At 41.8% G+C, this 18639-nt stretch overlaps 1 protein-coding gene across 1 annotated transcript in view; it reads left to right on the top strand.

The window, feature by feature from the left end:
• The window catches only part of TENM2 (teneurin transmembrane protein 2), a gene marked incomplete at its 5' end in the record, with an annotated part of 375214 nt that overhangs the window by 224109 nt on the left and 132466 nt on the right, over positions 1–18639 (top strand). The window contains 4 exons of the mRNA XM_049648903.1: positions 25–115; positions 811–1149; positions 6932–7192; positions 8850–9035. Coding sequence (XP_049504860.1) covers positions 25–115; positions 811–1149; positions 6932–7192; positions 8850–9035 — 877 coding nt within the window. The remainder of the gene's footprint in view (positions 1–24; positions 116–810; positions 1150–6931; positions 7193–8849; positions 9036–18639) is intronic.

Raw genomic sequence — 18639 nt, 5'->3', positions numbered from 1 at the left:
AAACATTGGGTAATCTCATACCAGATGGTCCTTGATGACTTTCAGCCCTCTTCCTCTGCACAAATGCAGGGGAGTCCCAGCTGGGACAGGAACCACTACAAGTTTCAGATCTTCGGTTTGCCCTCCCCTTCTTGATTTCTTTTTCTTAATAGTCCAGACATGTTTAGTCTATTCTTTATTACACATTTATCTCTTTGTAGTCTAGATAAGGAAGCTAAAACATAAAGAGATTGAGTGTGTCAACCACAGCCCATCCCACTTCTTTTTAATGGACATAAAGTTGTCAGGAATAGAAGCCAATTAGCTAAATACTCAGCAAAATGGATCCCAATCTCCTGTACCACTAATAATAACACATGAATCCATGTAGCTTGATCAAGTGCACAGCTTAGAGTTGGGCCAACTTGCTTTCTAAGGGGACTCCCCCTCTTTTGAGCTTTGTGGCTTTGGCTGCCTAATCTGACCAGTCTGAACTTCATCTGTAAAACAGGCATCCAGAGTCTAGCCTCCACCTCATAGAATGATTATGGTGATTAAGGAATAAATTGTACATAGGGCATTTGACCCTGTGCCTGGCACATAATAAGCATCTAATTGGTGGTAGCTGCTGTTACTAGTAGCATTTTTGTTGTTGTCATTGTGATAGTAATTGTTTATTTGAAGATGGCTCCGCACCTCCATGACCAGAGTTTCCAACCTCTAACATTGCAAACAAAGCTGAAATGCCAGGTGGGCTCTGCCTCCATAGACAGACACAACCCCTCAGGCACTGCCCCCTGTGACCTGGTGTTCTGTCTCTGGTTTTTGCAGCTGCCTGCCCCGTCCTGTGCAGTGGAAACGGACAATATTCCAAAGGGACGTGCCAGTGCTACAGCGGCTGGAAAGGCGCAGAGTGTGATGTGCCCATGAATCAGTGCATCGATCCTTCCTGCGGGGGCCATGGCTCCTGCATTGATGGGAACTGTGTGTGCTCCGCTGGCCACAAAGGCGAGCACTGTGAGGAAGGTAAGTGCTGCAGGGCCAGGCTGGGCAGCAGCAGAGGCGGGAGGATACTACAGGCTCAGACGTTTGCTAAGGAGCCCAATCCAAGGCTCCGCATTTTGCAAAGGAAACTTCAGCATTTTGCGCAGAGAACTTCAAATGCCTTGGGTTTTGTAGACTTCTGAAGTTGTAGAAAACACAGGGCTGTGGAGGGGTTCTGGAAGGAATGCTTTGTTTACCCTTCTTTATGTTAATTGGCTACTTCTTTAAATTGCTTTCTCTGCCTTTATCTTTCTTCTCTTTGCCTGTAACTCCTCCTTCCCCCCCTTCCTGCTCCTTTACCCTTTTTTCTTTCTTCTACTTCCCGATCTTCTTCTTTTCTTCTGCTTTATTTAAAATCCTCTGATTTAAGGGGTGCCTGGGTGGCGCAGTCGGTTGAGCGTCCGACTTCAGCCAGGTCATGATCTCGCGGTCTGTGAGTTCGAGCCCCGCGTCAGGCTCTGGGCTGATGGCTCGGAGCCTGGAGCCTGTTTCCGATTCTGTGTCTCCCTCTCTCTCTGCCCCTCCTCCGTTCATGCTCTGTCTCTCTCTGTCCCAAAAATAAATAAAAAACGTTGAAAAAAAAATTTTTTTTAAATAAAAAAATAAAATAAAATCCTCTGATTTGGGAATTACTAAAGCTATCCAGAAAAATAAATAAATAAACAAGAATCCTTAATCTCCCTGTGTTCCCCATAGTTGTTTTATTTTTTTTTTAACTGCCCCTGGTAATCTAGTACCCATATATGTATGTGTACATTTTACAAAAATTAATACCAACAGAAAGCAGTCAGACTTGAAAGACAATAGACAGCCATGTCATTTAGAGACACGTTGTAGGGCACATTGTCCTGGTAACCTAAATCACACAGAATTAGAGGAGGGTGGGTGTGTAGCACAGGACTGGAATTTGGTGAATTCTGAAATGCTCAGTATAACATGCATTCTGGTGGCCTCTAGCACCCATGGGAAAAGTTAGGGGTGTAATAAACTGAATCCAATCTGAAAAGACACTATCAGAGATGAGACTCAGTGAGCAGGAAGGCGGCATGGAGGAGGCAGTACAGGGATTGAGAAGGAGCACCGCTCTGGAGCTGATCAGAAGCCAGCTACAGTCCTAGTCACTCTGGTTAGTGCTTGTAGAAGAGTTATTTGGTACAAGGTGTTGAGACCTATAAGGCGAAGGAACTCTGACAAACTGCCTGTCACTCTTCCCCCTCTGTATTTGTGCTTCCATAGTACAGTCTCGGCTTGTTCATCTCTTGTTTCTCTCAATATAAAGCATGAACCAGAGTTCGTAGTCAGGTAAGAGCCTTGATGCTCTCTATCCCTGGCCCACTCCCACCCTTTGAATTGGCTCAGTTGTTATTTTCCAGCTGAGCACCTTTCTTCTACATGTGTCTGCCAGGCAAACATTCCCGTGCAACTCAAACAGCACTTTTCCCTCCCACATTCCCAGTGGAAAAAGTGTCAACTCACCCAACAAGCTAAGGGGAAAAGTGAAGCCCACCACCTACCCCATGTGAAATAACTTGAGAGGACCACACAGAATGTCCTCCTAGAAAAGACTCTGTTAGGTGCCATATGCCTGTGTTGCCTCTCAGCTTCTCACTGCCAAGCTGAGAAAAAGGGGCCTCAGGTGCTATGAGGTTCTCAGATTCAAGTGGATCTGTTCTCCCATCCTGTTAAGTAATAGATCTCCAGGGTTCTATTAAAAAAAAATCATTACAGCCCTCACGACAAAGTAATGACAGTAGCTTATCCTTAGATAAACATACAAAAGCTCTCCTTCTGAAATCTCCCATTTCATAGTTTTTAGAACTATGGCTACAAAGAGTCAGCTTCCATGACATTATTCTTCTAAGATTTTCCAATACATCAGTGGTAATGCCATTAATGGGACCCAGAAGTCTGACCCCCAGATCTTCATTTGCTCAACACTCTATATGTTTTTTTCCCCTCTATTATAAAAGGTAGCCTCCCTCCATCTGCATCATAAAACCAAATTGGGAGTTTGGATAGAGGAAGGACTGATTTAATAACCCTGCTTGAAAGGTTAAAGTTCTTAAAGATAAATGGATTGCAGAAGGCAAAGCTGCATTTGCTGAAAACATGGGAGAGGCCAATAACATGACAAGAAAGGTTAAAACGACCTTTTGCATACATCATTTGGCGAGAACGAAATGATAAAGCAATGACATTGCCCGTCTTAGAATTTTTTTCCCTCCAGTAAAGATTGTACATATCTTTGTGAGTAGAATTTCAAGTGATTTCTCAACTTTCTTACTCTACCAACCAGTCTTATTTCAATGTTCGGAATGAATTAACCATCCAACAAAATAAGAAAGCCACGTGGATCATTATAAAAGGATGAAATCTCCTCTATTGATTTCTGCAACCCAAAAAGAATGAATTGAGGTGATTCATATGCTGTTTTCAAAATAGGAAATGGAATCAGAAGCTCTGGATCAGCACTTTTTCTTCCATTTAGCTTTTTTATTTCTGATATTCATCATAGTCATAACGTTCAGACAATTTACCTGAAATGGCCATGGCAACGAAATCAATAGTTGCCATCCTCCATTTTTGCTGTATAAACATTGTTGTACTATTAACAAATTTGCACAGGAAAATGAAAGGACGGATTCACGAGGTTTCATTTAATGATATCTGGGGGAGTGGGCAGGTGATGAGAGAGGAACGGACATATTAGTTCAAGTCAGCCATGTTTTCTTGTCAGTTTCATGGTTGAGTCATTTTTCAATGACATTTAACTTCATAAATGTAATTCATGGTTCTTCAGGGGTTTATAGTACATATTGTTTGTAAAATTCCTTGACCTCTTTTTTTATCCTTAGGGATAGAAATTGCATTCACAACCCTTTTTTGTCAAACCTACAGAGGGCCCAAGACTAAATGAGTTCTAATGATTTCAGCTGCCAAGGGGCTGGTGTTGTAAGGCACATGGTTCTTAGCTGGTAAAGGCCACTGTCCCCCTTTTAAGTGTAACACTGTTTCTATTTATAAAGCTTTGTAAGATGCCATAGTCCCTCCTGCCTGCTAAAGATTCTAAGGATGTGGCCACAAGACCATCTCATGAAATTGGAACCAAATTTAAAATTCATAATGCAACCGCTCTTCTTAAAGTCTGGATTTAGTTACTCCATCAGCTGCTGTAATTGTATAGCACAAAAAGCATATTTACTTGTATAACTGAAAGGGTTGGCTCATATATCTAGATATAATAAATGATTCTCTTGATGACATTCCACTCCTGGACTAATATATCTCAGTGGATTTTCTTCTTTTCTCCATACTATAATTTAAGATAGAGAAGAGAAAGCTAACTTGTCTGGAAGAAAAACTATATTTTCTTATTTTCTTTTAGGGAGGTGTATATTACTTTTTATTTCATCCTTTTAAGAAAAAGTGTATGGTATGCTTTTTTTAAGTTTTTGAAAGCTCCTAGCTGTTGGCACCTCACCAAACATTTTAAATAGCTAATTATAGATGGAGGGTAGTTTTTGAGACACATAGCACATGAAATATCTCTGTGTATATTTTGATTTTGCTGTATTAAAGATGGGCAGAGAGGAAAAAAATACAACTTTGGGATTTCCTTGTATTAGAAGAATATGGACAAGATTGATTCTGAATGAATTAGCTCATATTTTACAGATCCCAAATGACACAGCATGCTTCCCAAAAGCAAGAAGTTGTTAGCACCATTTCTTTGTTGTTAGTTCTCCATAGTTTTTCTCGGTAATGACAAATGCTTTATAGCAGTCTGCCATTCATTCCTGTAGCAACTGGGTATTGAACACCTACTATATTTTTTTACTGTTCTAAGCACAAGACAGACACCAAAGACATTGCACAGCCGTAAATGTCTTCTATTTGTTTGAAACTTTCGATTCATTTACCTCCAGATGCACTCCACCATCCTGAGAAAATTTGAAGGTGTTAGAAAAGGTTATATCATCAGAAGTGATAATACAGAAGACAATGAATTCAACCGTTAAAGTGATTGCAACCAGAGCAAGTAACATCATCATAAACGTCTCCACCTAATAATAAATCACTGAAATTCCCCTTTCTGAGAGTGTATTTTTTATTTTTTTATAATCAATGGCAGCTTCTGTTTCCCCATGGCTCAAATAGTTTTGAGCTGGTTTTCATAAATAATATCTTCCTGAGAAGATTCAAATGGATCAGATCAGAAACATGTCTTTACACTGAAAATTCATATTGTTGCCTCAAGGGAGCACTGCTCTTTGGAAACTTCATGGAATACTGTGATTTCTAATAAACTCAAGTTCCTGATTTCTGACATACCCCAGAATGAAATCATTTGTGGCATGGGTAATCTAAATAATGTCATATTTAGAGCCAATGTATCATCGATTTTAAAACATACCATTATTTTGTATGCCATAAGAAGAAAAAAAGTTGATACTATGGTACAAAAAGCTGGGACCCCAAAGGGTTGCCATTTCGGTGTCATGGTGAACTATTTAAGAGGCCAAAAATCTTGTAGGTTTCAATCTTGGCATCAGGCAAAGAGAGAAATCAAAATCTCTGAGAATTTGAACTACACGATGGCACACATGCACATGAGGGACTAAATTACAGCAGCAGAGTGGTCCAAAAAACCTCAAGAAAAGAATTTAAAGTGGTCTCAAGCTGGCTGTGCCCCCAGTTGACGGCAGAAGAAAATGCTTTAACCTAGGCCGAGAGGGCTGATTTCCGAGCTGTGAAAATGAAGAAAATGTATGTCTTAGCTAAATAAGGTGATGAGACTTTCCTATTTCTCTGATTCACAAGACAACATCTGAGCTCTCTGCAAAACCACTATTTGCCATCCAAACCCCATGGTGTACATTTCTCTCATCTTCAAATGCCATTGTATCATTTGTTAGAAATACCTAAGGAAGTTGATCTTCCTCTAAAAAGCCCTATTTATCCAACTCTGGGGCTGGATGAACATCCAAGGTTTGGAGTCAAATTCCCATGCAAAAGTCCTGTTGTTGAGAACTGGATTTGGCAGCTCACTTTGAGTTGAATCTAGAGTAGGAATCTTCAAGTTACCTACTGGATGCATACCCACCCTGAGTACTTAGATGGCCAAACAGACCATAAAACTAGCAAGAATGACAGTGACCAAAACCTGACCATTAACTCTTCTGACTGACAGTCTGAGGGAATGTCAGTGCCACAGCTAGAGACTCCCCCATTCAGTCCACTCATGATTATATTTAGGAAGATTACCTCTTTGGGATCATTTCCATACCTAGCTTCACCCCTTCTATCCTGCTTTTTTCACTGACTCCTGTTGTAGATGTGTGACAACGAATGGAAACTACTTTTAAACTTAGCCTAAGTGAAATTTAATTAGGAAAGTGACTCATTTATAAGTTTCATTGGTTTTCTTTTTAATCCTTTGTTACCTTCTGAAGTCAAATATTAGTGAAGTTAGAATGAGCCTTCTTTTTCTCTCTGATAGTGAGGGATAATTGGGTTTGGGGATACATGTAGAGATATCACCAGTATTCATGTTCCAGGCTCAGAAGCTCTGATATGATATAATTAAAGTACTAATGTTTAGAAGTACAAGGTTCTCAACATTGAATGACACACCTCTATATCTGGTTCCCCCTAAAGCTCTGCTTGAGAAATCCCCTCTCTCTCTTACATTCTCTTCAAGTTGGAGATTCGGTGTTTGGGCACATAAAAATCCTTGAATTCTTTATGGGTTGTTCTTCAAGAGACCACGTAAGTATTACCTGGGCTGCTCCATTTGCTCCCAAGAGGATAAGAATTAGTGAATCACTGGCTTCTTCAGCGGCAAGGTGGTGTCTCATGGCCCACCCCCATAAGTGATCAATACTTGTCCTCTTTGTTTTTTTTTCAGTTGATTGCTTGGACCCCACCTGTTCCAGCCATGGGGTCTGTGTAAATGGAGAATGCCTTTGCAGCCCTGGCTGGGGTGGTCTAAACTGTGAGCTGGCAAGAGTCCAGTGCCCAGACCAGTGCAGTGGGCATGGCACTTACGTCCCCGACACAGGTCTCTGCAGCTGTGATCCCAACTGGATGGGTCCCGACTGCTCTGTTGGTAAGCCAAGAAGTTTCCTCCTCGCTTTTCCCAATACTCATGCCCTATGGTCTTCCATGAGCCCAAATGGATGGGAATCTACTCTTCTCACTGGGATAAAGGGACTTAGGTTAATTGCATAGGGCCTATCATACTCTCTTCTCAGTCATGAAGTCTGTGATCCTGAGAAACACACACACACAAAAATACCGCAGGTTCTTGTGCCTCGTTTGTTCCATCACTACAAATGGATGAGGGGCCCGGGAGGAATGCTTCCATTTTCATTATAGGTTTTCTTATGCACACTCCCTAAAGGTACCAGAAAACAAAACAGAACAATTCAGTCCCAGACAAACTGAATGGAACGTCCTATAAAACAGAAAAGAGGCTCCCTTGGGGTGCTGTGTGAACATGTTATAAAGCTCTGCAATACTCCAGTGACAAGAAAATAATGAAGTTGCACTATACACTTTATTTTCCTAAAATTAAGAGTATGTGTCTTCCCTCCCGAGTGACCCTAAGAGGGAACGGTTCAACAGTTCAAGCCAGTCCCAACCTACCTGAGAATGGTTCCATTCACAGTGACAAGTGCCTATCCAAGCAAGCGATCATCATTCCGCCCCCTTCCTCTGGGTAGTGAGACAGCTGTCAGATTGCCATGGCAATCAGGAAGGGAATATATGTGAAGCTTTGCCTACAATGGGAAAGAAATGAATATTTCATTCCAAAAGAAAAAAAGAGTCCGTTAAAATGGGCTATTTTGAGACGTCTTCTAAGCCCACTCACCTCTGGATTCCACACTGATGCTGGTGGTCCAGGCCACGCTCTGCAGAGGATGGGGAAGGGGAAGACCTCAATCTGAGACCCAACCGTGTTGCCTACATGCTGTGTGACTTTGAGTGAGTCACTTCCCCTCCTGATTGGGTTTTCCCTCCCCTGGCACAATGAGCCATGCCTCCCTTAACAGTCTGTCGTAAGGATGAATGTCTGGCACGTGCTTGTCCTCGAGTGAGAGGTCTGGAACGCCAGCGAGTGTTTATCTGTCTGTCTGTCTCCTCCCCAAGCACAAAAGACTTTGAGCTCCTTTGAGAAAGAGGCTGTGTAAATGCAGCACAATCATAGAGGTCATCATTGCCACAAGGTGCCGATCTGGGTGATGGGTGAGTGTGCAATCATTAGGGGAATGGAGCTGTGGGGTTCCCAGCTGGCCGGTGGTCAGCTCAGGCTCTCAACAGGGAAAAAAAAAAAAAGTCCCAGCTGGCTAGGGAGTCAGGATGCACATATATCTTTTCAGATGGCACCTCCTGGGTAGCTTTGCCAAACTGGATTGCCACTGTGTGACCTCCTCCTGGGATGGCCTCAAGCTCTAGAACAGTGGTTCATTCTCACACTCTAGTGCACATCAAAACCACCTGGAGGATTTGTGAAAACAAATTTCTGAGCCCCATGCCCAGAGTTTCCAATTCAGGAGGTCCAAACAAGGCACAAGAATTTGCATTTCTAACAAATTCCCAGGTGATGGTGGTGCTGCAGGTCCAGGGACCCCACTGTGAGAACCACTGCTCTAGAAACTACATAAGAATAAATTAATACCCAGCCAGTGGAGAGGCCTCCCAAGGTGACGCACCTGCTGGGCCTTGGGGCCTGCTCCAGGGACCCAGGCCATGTGTGTGGTCTGGCCTCCAGTGAGGGTTTTGCCAGCTGTGGTGTTGAGCTGTAATCATTGTTTTTCTTCCAGAAGTGTGCTCAGTAGACTGTGGCACTCACGGCGTCTGCATCGGGGGAGCCTGCCGCTGTGAAGAGGGCTGGACAGGCGCAGCTTGTGACCAGCGCGTGTGCCACCCCCGCTGCATTGAGCACGGGACCTGTAAAGATGGCAAATGTGAATGCCGAGAGGGCTGGAATGGTGAACACTGCACCATTGGTAGGCAAACGGCAGGCACCGAAACAGGCACATATTGCTTTATTTTCATAAATCGTAGATCTATAGTGATGGTCGTGCATTGCAACTGGCTGTTCCTTCAGGGATATGAGTGCTCTACAACATTCCTGCTGCCTCTCCAAATCTTCAAGGGGATAGAGAAGGGAAAAACAAGTCCCCAACTAGAAAAGTCTTTCCCTTTTTTCCAGAATTCCATACTGGGAGGAAAAGAACAAAACTAGAGACGCAAATCCATTCAAATTACTGATTCAGGGAGGGAGAAATGCACATGCATGGGAAATTGTCAGGACCTGGAGGTTTCAAGCACCCTACGTGACCGTGGTCTGCAAATCCCTCCTTGTTGAATACCCTCCCAGCTGGATGGATCACTGGATCCCTGCTTGCCAGCAACACCTGAGCACAGTTGTTTTAGACAAGGTTAGATACAGGCAGGACTCCCAGGTTTCCTGGGTAGCCAGGTACCACTGGAATAGGTTTGAGCACCCTCTTGCTATCCCAAGGCAAAGTGTCATCCTTGGGCTCTTGACCCTCCCCATCACCACCACCACTGATCAACGTCTCCTCCTCTAGTCCCATGTCATTCTCACTCAGCCACCTCTCTCTACAAGTTTTTTGATGAAAATTTTTTTAAGATTGTTTTCTTTTTTGAGAAGTAATCGTTCCCAGGTTTCTTCAGTTTTGATTTTGATTGCTTTTGGTCAATATTGTGGTTTAGGGTAGGACAATACTGAATTGAATGTATCCAGTTATCCCTTTGAGAAGATGGGAGCCAACGCTCTTTGGTTTTCCATATCCCTCAGACAGTCGGAGTTATGAAGTTGTCAAATTGAGTGTCATTTTACCTCTAGGATTTGCTTTTGTTGGGTTGAGTTCATGCTCAAGTTGGCTAATATACTCACTTGCAAGGAAATTCTCGGAGAAGTTTCCAAGCAAACTACTGACTTGCCTTCTTAGGTTATCTTTGAATCTAGCCATCAAGTTTGGAGGCCTCCCCTCTGTCCTAGCCCCAGGACCCCAGTCAACAGATTGGGTACCTGGAGGGAGAGACAGGGTTAAGAACTTGTCCAGGGCTGACTCATGAGGTCAGACTCAATTTCCCATGCTGTTCATTTGAGTGGTTAAGCAGAGAAAAAGTGAATTCTGCATTATATTTACCCCATTTCCATGTAATTGGGCATCTGAGGGGCAGCGTGCCAATCCAGGCCATGACTATAGCACTGGGACCCTGTCGGGACAGTCTGTTGGCAGTGAATTGTTTCTGCAATCTCTCAGTGATGCTCCAGATACTGCTCCCCTGCAGCTGCTTTCATCTTCTGTTCCCTGCAGAGTCTGGGGGATAATTCAGAAAACTCTCAAGGGAGGATGTGCACAGCCCACTACCAAGACAGTTTACAATTCTTACCAGTAGCTTCCTCTCTTCAGGGGTGTTCCTCCTGATGTACTTTTGCATGCCCCATGTGATTTAAAGACTTCCCCCACCCCCCATACCTCCATTTTCCTAGGCTGCTCCCCTCAAAAAAAAAAAAAAAAAAGCTCTTGCCAACCAATAACCTTTAGGTAGAAAATCCTACTTTCTTTCAGTTCACACCATCCAGCCTCACCTCCCCTTTGCTCTCCCTTTCCACGTCTGCTGAGGGTTTGCTGCCCCACCATGATGCCTGCTAGCTCTCCCCTACCTACAACTCATCCTCACTCTGGGAATAGCTCACAATAGCACATCCCAGATGGATTGGAGTAGAGTTTGGAAAATTACAGTCAAAGGTGCCATATCTGACCTGCTGCCTTTTTTTTTTTATATGGCTTCCAAGCTAAAAATAGTCTTCATGTTGATTAAGTGTTGAAAAAAATAAGAGATATTTTCTGACACATAACTATTAAACTCAAATTTCAGTGTCCATTAAACAAAGTGGGTTTTTTTTTTTGAGGACAGCCACACCCATTCATTGATAGACTGTCAGCTTGCACATTGCATCTTAGTGTTGAGTGATTGCCACAGAGACTGCATGGTCCACAGAGCCATGTGTTACCTGGCCCTGTATAGGAACAATTGGCCGACCCCTGAATTGGAGAGTTGTCCAGGGCTTGATGGATCGAGAGGAGAAGAGAGAGGCTGGCCAACATTCACTTTAGGAAAAGGCCTCCAGCTGTGATTTGAAGGTTGTCAGACAAAGGGAGAAGGTCCAGTGTGGAAGTAGGGAGACAATAATGGTTGAATTGAAATGTGTCTGGAGCCTTGAAGCTGAAATGGGATGATGGCACCTCTAGTCTCAGTAGGAAATTATGGGGATATGGCCAGCAAGAGAACACAGGAGATGTTTCATTCTAGCAGTCTTATGGGTGAGATGGATTGGGAGAAGATGTCTCTGCTACTTGAAGTGGCTGGTTCAAGTTTTACATGTGTGTGTGCTAAACATACATGAGCTCTTGGGAGACATAGAAAACAGGCAAATTCATGTGTCAGGTAAAGGAAGTAAATGAAAGGAGTTTGGGTTCAGGGAAGTGTCTTGTCCAGAACTGTGATCTCTCGTGACTTTTGGGTTCACTCTATGTAAGTTTACAAAGTATTTGTCACCAAAGTCTTTTCTTGTGAGGAACTAGGGCTCCCTAGTTTCATTTCTAGATAGGTGCTGTATCCTCATGGTTGTGTTCACTGGGACTTGTTCTAGAAAAGCCAAACATACCTTGGTTGTTGAGATTTGCTATTCAGAATGTAGAGGTGTTTGGATGCACATAATTGGTTTGTTGTTGTTGTTGTTTTGTTTGTTTGTTTGTTTGTTTTCCTTTTCAACCTCTGGCCTCCAAGCTTCTATGTGAAGGTTTAGACTTTTATTTTGAGCAGACACTCCTGTCAATTCATTTTAAGTAAATGTGACAATTTACAAGCCCAGAATTGGTCCTCCTCCTCAGGGATAGAAAAGAAAAGAAAGAGAGGCTTTTTGGTCCTTTTCAAGCAAAGCCTCAAATGCTGTATTTTGAAAAGAGAAAATAAATAAGAATGAAATGGCACCTAGTCTGCAAACAACGCATTAGGAAATTTGGGGTAAGGCAGAGCCTAGGTGATTAGTGTTGGGGCACAAGGGTTGTCTGCAGCCTATTTTCAAAAGGTTGTGGTGAGGTGGTGTTCTTAGAATCATTGCCAACAGTCACCTGAACAACTTGCATCATTATTTGTGGATCACATTTATTTTGCTGGAGAAAGCAAGAATATAGATGGGGGTGGAAGGGGGAAGTGAGGATAAAAACATGGACTTCTGAAAATCAAGTAGGATCTATCCATGTTTGGTCAAGTGAATTTCTGGAATTTCCAACTGAATTATTATTTTTTATATTTGGAAATTTAGTACATATTACTAAAGATTTAAACGTAAGGTATAACATTTCAATACTGTTAAAGTGAACATACTGGTAGACTGGATTCTACCAAGGAATCATTCTTATATTACATTTTTCTAACAAGTTAAATATAAGGTATGGCTAAAACCTACAGAATTGCATAGATAAGAAATATGCTTTGAATCCAAATGAACCACAATTCATGTTTATCTTTGGAATATATTAGTATTATTTGGATAAGCTGCAGTTTACTCTTATGAATAAATCAGAAAGTGCACTGTGTGGTTAGATTAGTTTTATTCTTTAAACATAATCCTAAAATGGGTTGTTGTTTCTATCACCTGCCATGCCTTACTGAACTTGGGATTGAACCTCAGAAGACCATCCAAAGACCATGCCAGCAAGGCATAAAGGGACTACAGAATAGGTCAAAAATCACTGTGAACTATAGTAAACTCAAACAAGTGTCTGTTATAAAGAAATGAGGTAATTGTTAGTGTGTTTTGCATACAGAATCATTGAGCGAAGTACAGGGAGAAATAACATTTTGCCGCAGAATGCAAGCCGAGAAACTAAATGCTAATTGAGGATTGTTGTTATCATCTGCTGACTGTGGGCTGTCCAGACATCCGCTCTGAGTAATACAAACTAACACACCCACAGAATAAATCCACCACTACCAGGCACCTACCCTAGGTGAGCTGTTTGATGTCTGGGTAGTGAGCAATGCCTGTAGTGGTTGTTACAACTATTTATTTTGTTTGTGTGGTCCTGACCTCCACCTGCATTTCAGAATCATGAGGACTCGATTCCCAGGCCCATATGGGGCTGGGTGACCTGCTGTGTGCCACAAGTCAGAACAGTTTTCTTTTCTCGCTATTGCACTGGGCCCTTCTATTTTTCATCTTTAATTGGTTGGGGAAGGAAATAGGTTCTTGTGATGTTAATAAGGAAAATGAATCTTTACCCAAGGTAAAACCAGCCGTGCGACAATCTGATGTGCTGATTAAGTGATTGTCATCAGAAGTAGACAGGGTCACAGTCCAAGAGGGAGAGAGCTTGAGAGCTACAGGGAACAAGATGGGAAGGAAGTGACTATCAAAATTAACCAACTTCAGACTGAATACAGCTGCTTCTGCATCTTGTTCCAGTTTCATTCTCGGTCATGAAAACATTTTTCTTGTAGCTATTATCCTTGAACATTCAAGCTTTCATGACTCCACAATGAGATCAAGTTGAGATGAAATTAGCCACTGTGGAGCCATCCTTACCACCAGGTCTGTGGGAGCAGCTAATTCTCTGATTGGTTAATTAACCTATTCCTCCGGGGGCTCTTATTAGAACCTATGCTAGGAGTTCCATTCTTCTGTGAAGTGAAAACCTGAAGGGATGGTCTTTCACTGTTAAAGATTATGGACAAGCTTTTTGTGGGGTACAAAAGATGTTCTACTTCTGATTTTTCCCCCCACAATGTGCCCAAAATGTGAGCCTCCTCATTGAAGATCAAGAACCACCACATGCCCAGAAGTTCTCTTTGAGTCTGGATCAGGCAGTCTACCCAGGTTTCCTTACCCAAACTCAGAACAAGGACTTGAAGGTAGAAGTTACAGGAACACTTTTTCAATGCACTCAAAAAATAAAATAAAATGAAAAGAGAAGAATGTCTTACAAGTAATAAGATTCTCATCACAAGAAAGTGTGATGAGCCTTTCTTGGCCTGGATGTTGATGAAAGGCTTTAAACATTAGTTGGAAAATAAGGCTCACCCTAACTTAATGGCTCAACCATTCACAGAATGGTTATTTTGGTTCTTTTGTCTGTGTGGTCCTGATCTCCAATTGCATTTCAGAATCATGGTGACTCGATTCCTAGGATCATGTGGGGCTATGCAAGTGGAAATGGTCTTTTGTACTGTTTCCTATGTGATTTAGTAATATGTGCCCATGAAAGGAGCTCCCATCAACAAAGAAAGGGGTGGAAGGAGCCTTGATGTTTTAGTTCTGTGGAGAGACAGTGACTTGGAGCATTGATGTGCCATACCCTTAATAGTTTAGATGGTCCTGTTGATGTACCAGCCTGTGGCCCACTGTGCCAGAGCCTGACTCAACAAGTAAATACCTTAATATGGACTGTTACAGTTTGGGACTCTTAGGACAGAAACCCACAGGTGAAAATTAGCATGAGGAAGATTCTACACTCAAAGGAAAACATGTAAGAATAAGAGCTGTTGAAAAGAAAAGCAACAGGGGGAGATGCTCTGCCATCATGTTATGTAGTGAGTGCTCTGTCACTTGAGCTTTTACAAAGAATCAACTGTTCAATCTATTAAGAACCAGTTCGTTCCAAGTCTTTGATTCTCAGATCCCACATTATCCCCTCAAGACTTTACATTAAAAGGAAAGGAACACAAAGAGGGCCCTAGAGATCTGAGCTCCCTTTAGATATTTGTGATGGACATTTGTTCGTCACTCTGTCTTATTTGTGGTGCTGTCATGAAGAATAGGTTGATGGAGGAAGGGGGAGATCTGTGTTCTAGGCTTGGCTCTGCCACAAACATTCTGGGTGCTTTTGAAGTAGTCACCCATCTTCCCAGCCTCAGCTTCTTCCTGCTGCAAATGAGGGAGTTGAACCATATAATCACTTTACAGAGTGTAGTCCAAAGACATGAAATGCTTTTCATTGGTGTGCAAATATATTTTGTTGAATAGTTACATAGAGTGTTTAAAAATACATATTTGGAAAAACTATAACTACCTCATCAAACTCATGAATATACTGGTATTATTGCTAAGGGATGTGGCAAAATTGGGTACCAATATCAGGCCTGAGTAAATTTAAAGAAAAATATTAAGTAAATAACAGTGCAGATATTGCAAATATCACGAAAGCAGTATGTGATTGACTGAATTTAGAACACACTTGGATGAGATGATCTCTAAGGACTGGTCCATCTCCTGAATTTTATTACTCTGATGCAAAATTATACGAATGGACCACTCTAGCACATTAAAACCTTTCTCTCTTCTGCAAGGCACAGAGAGGGTTTCCATGTAGGATCCAATAATATACACTTTACATGAGAGGACAAGATACAGTGTAATGTTGGCTCTGCTGATGATGCTTTTTTGAATGGTTGAGGATAGTCGATGGTACTTTTTTGTTTGTCTATCTGCTCGTCTCATCCCTAGCATCTCAGGTCCAATTTGTATATGGTTAACTATGTGATTTTTTCTCCATTGAAAAACTTACATAGTCTGAATAATCAGAGTCCACTTTATTCCTTTATATTTGTTTTTTTATTTTAAAAATATGGTGTTGAGTACAGGTTTATCTATCTATGTCCATTTCACTTGGATTCGGGGCAAGACAAGCATGATGAACTGCTTAACATACAGGCTTGCATGTCAGTCTATCTGAGATCAAATCGTGGCAGGTGTCCTCACCTTTGTGTGCCTCAGTTTCTTTGTCTGTAAATGGGAATACTGAAAAGATGACCTACCTCACTGAGTTATATGCACAGTACTAGCACAGTTCCTACCATAAAGCAAGAGCCAAGCAAATGTAAGCTAATGTTGTTGTTGTTGTTGTTGTTGTCATCGTCGTCGTCGTCATCATCATCATCCCCCAGGCCCATCACCATCATCATTATCTATTACAAATTGTCAGATAAAAGCAAGGGAAGACTATCAAAATAAATTTGTCATTAAGACATTTCTGCTACCTTCAACCTGCCTTTCCTATATACTGCCTCCAACCCATCAAGCAGTTAGTAGCATTTCAAAAATAACACCTACCCACTACCAATTTCCCAAGCCAAGTTTTGTTCTATAACTCACTGGCATCGGGTTCTTACAGGGAAATATAAACTAGCTCTCTTACCTGGAAATTGAACCTGCTTATTTTACCAAACAGCCCACTTACACATGGAATCAAACGTCTGAATATCCTCATGTTAATGGAGGCTTATTATGAAATTGGGGTTTGCTTCTTTCAACCAAAATTTCTCCATCTAGATTTTTTTGGACACATTCCAGAGAAGCCAAGAGGTCTATGAGAATTTCCTTTTAATTCTGGGTTTCATTTTTATAATAAGTACAGTTCAAAAGAAAAGTGTTTTCCTTTGAAGTATTAGATTGGAATTATTATTGAATAGAATAAAACTTCAATTCTTTTAAGCCAGCATTCCTCAAACTAGGGACCACAGACATACTCTACAGGAGTTTGGAAGGACACTGTCTTCCTTTAAGAAGGAACCTGGCATTTCTCACGTTGAAGATGCTGCCAGATCAGTGTCTCTTAGATTACCTTGTCCTGGTCTCTCCTTTTTGGACTCCTTTCCCATTCCTCATGACTCTGAATTCAAAGAATAACTCAGGGAGACTCAACTATGAACTCAGCTGAGTTACAAATGCCTTTTGGAGACTCAATAATTGCACTGATTGTCCCTACTCAGCCCAGTGAACTGCACGATTACCCTCATTCCTCCAGTGGTACAATTGTATGACTCCTTGGAGCAACACCCATGAGTAACATCTGGGGATTCTTTGTAATTCCTTGCTCATCTCCTGGGTTATCAGGAGCCATACATAGTATCCCAGATGTTTATGTAAGAAACAGATTTTGCATTTCCTCCCAAGTTGCCTGCCTAATAGGGTTCAATCTTATACCAAACACTTCTTTCATAGCACTCTATTTCACGAGCTCTTTTCAAAAGTCTTGTCTTTATTGCCTTTGGAAAACAGGGTACCAGCATTTCAAAAAACCTCCACAGTCAGGGTTTATTGATTTCCTCTTCATCCTTTTCATCATGCATTTTAATGCATAATTATAAGTAGACTCACAGAAGGCCACCATGCCATTGACGGCCTCTGAGCTTTTTCCTTCATGGTTAATAAGGAAAGAAACCACATGAAATAGCAACTAGGAGAAAGCTAAGTATTTCATCATAAACATTCTCAGGATAATTAGAATGGATTAAATTACAAGAGAAAATGCATTTAGTTAATCTTTCCTCTAATTAAAAAAATATCCCTAGTTTTAAATAAAGCGTTTGTTTTTAAAAGCATATTTTTATTGTAATCAATAAGGGGGAGGCCTGTTTTGCCCTCGCTGATAGGAGAAAACATCTGCAAAGTAATTAAAAGCTCCCAGACAGTGTTTTTTTGGTTTTTTGTTTTTTGCATTTATTATTATTATTATTAAGATCTGTAAGTAGCCTTCTCAGTCTTTTCCTGTAACTTGCACAATGGTATTCTCCACAAGCGACCTCATTTTATGGTCCATGGTGGTATAACTTGCTTTCTGTTCCCAGATCAGTGAAGATGTGTTTGATGACTCCTGGCCAACAAGGGTCAAGTAAGGAGATTAACTTAGCAGAGGTTTTTATAATTTTCCAAGTGAGGTGGGATGGCAGTCAAAACGAGATGGGTAGGTCACACAAGACACTCCTAAAATAGAACAGGGACACACTCTATCCTGTCACGGGTTCTATTCTAAGACTGACAGAACCCAAATCACTCCGAGCCCTGTAAATCTGTCTCACAAGTAAGGAATCATTCACATCATCTCTCCAATTTCATGGCTCATCCCAACTGCAAAGCTCACTCTCCACTCTCATCCCAAACATTCCTAGAAGTTTTCAAGGGTGTCCCACATGCTCATGTTCAGCCCATTTGGATTCTTCAGGCTTGGTCCCCTCGTGGTGATCTGCTGCTTACAGAACTCACTTCAGTGGAGCCCCACGGTATTTCCCCTACTGCCAGGGATTTACCATCCAATACCCTTTGTCCCCACTCGACTAAAGCCCCACTGTATTTACACAGTGAAGGAAAGAACACCACACTCCTCCACACTGGGGATCTTTATCAGCTGGTTCCAAAAACCTTTGAGAAAACAGCTGTTCATTTTTTGCCTCTAGCACATCTTTCACCCATCATGGTTTTGTCCCACGGCTGGGCTATAGAATAGGCAACATAGGATCCTTTTTGCTTCCTCACCTTCCCTTACCTCAGACACCCTCCATAGACCTGGGGGTCTTGGGGGAGGCTCACATGTTCTTCAAACACACCCAGCCTCTAAATTCCAATTCAGATCAGTTAGGACCCCTGTCGTCTACACAACCAGCCCATTGAGAAAACCTCCTTGTTCCTTCTCATTTAGGTTCAGGGTTGCTTCCATTTTCAGCCAGCTCAACTACAAGTCAAAGAGCCCCTGTGATCTCCCATTCTCATATGAATTATTTTGCAAAAGGAAT

This window comes from Panthera uncia (assembly GCF_023721935.1).
Source record: "Panthera uncia isolate 11264 chromosome A1 unlocalized genomic scaffold, Puncia_PCG_1.0 HiC_scaffold_17, whole genome shotgun sequence".
NCBI lineage: Eukaryota > Metazoa > Chordata > Mammalia > Carnivora > Felidae > Panthera > Panthera uncia.
This window is presented reverse-complemented; position numbering and strand designations above follow the sequence as displayed.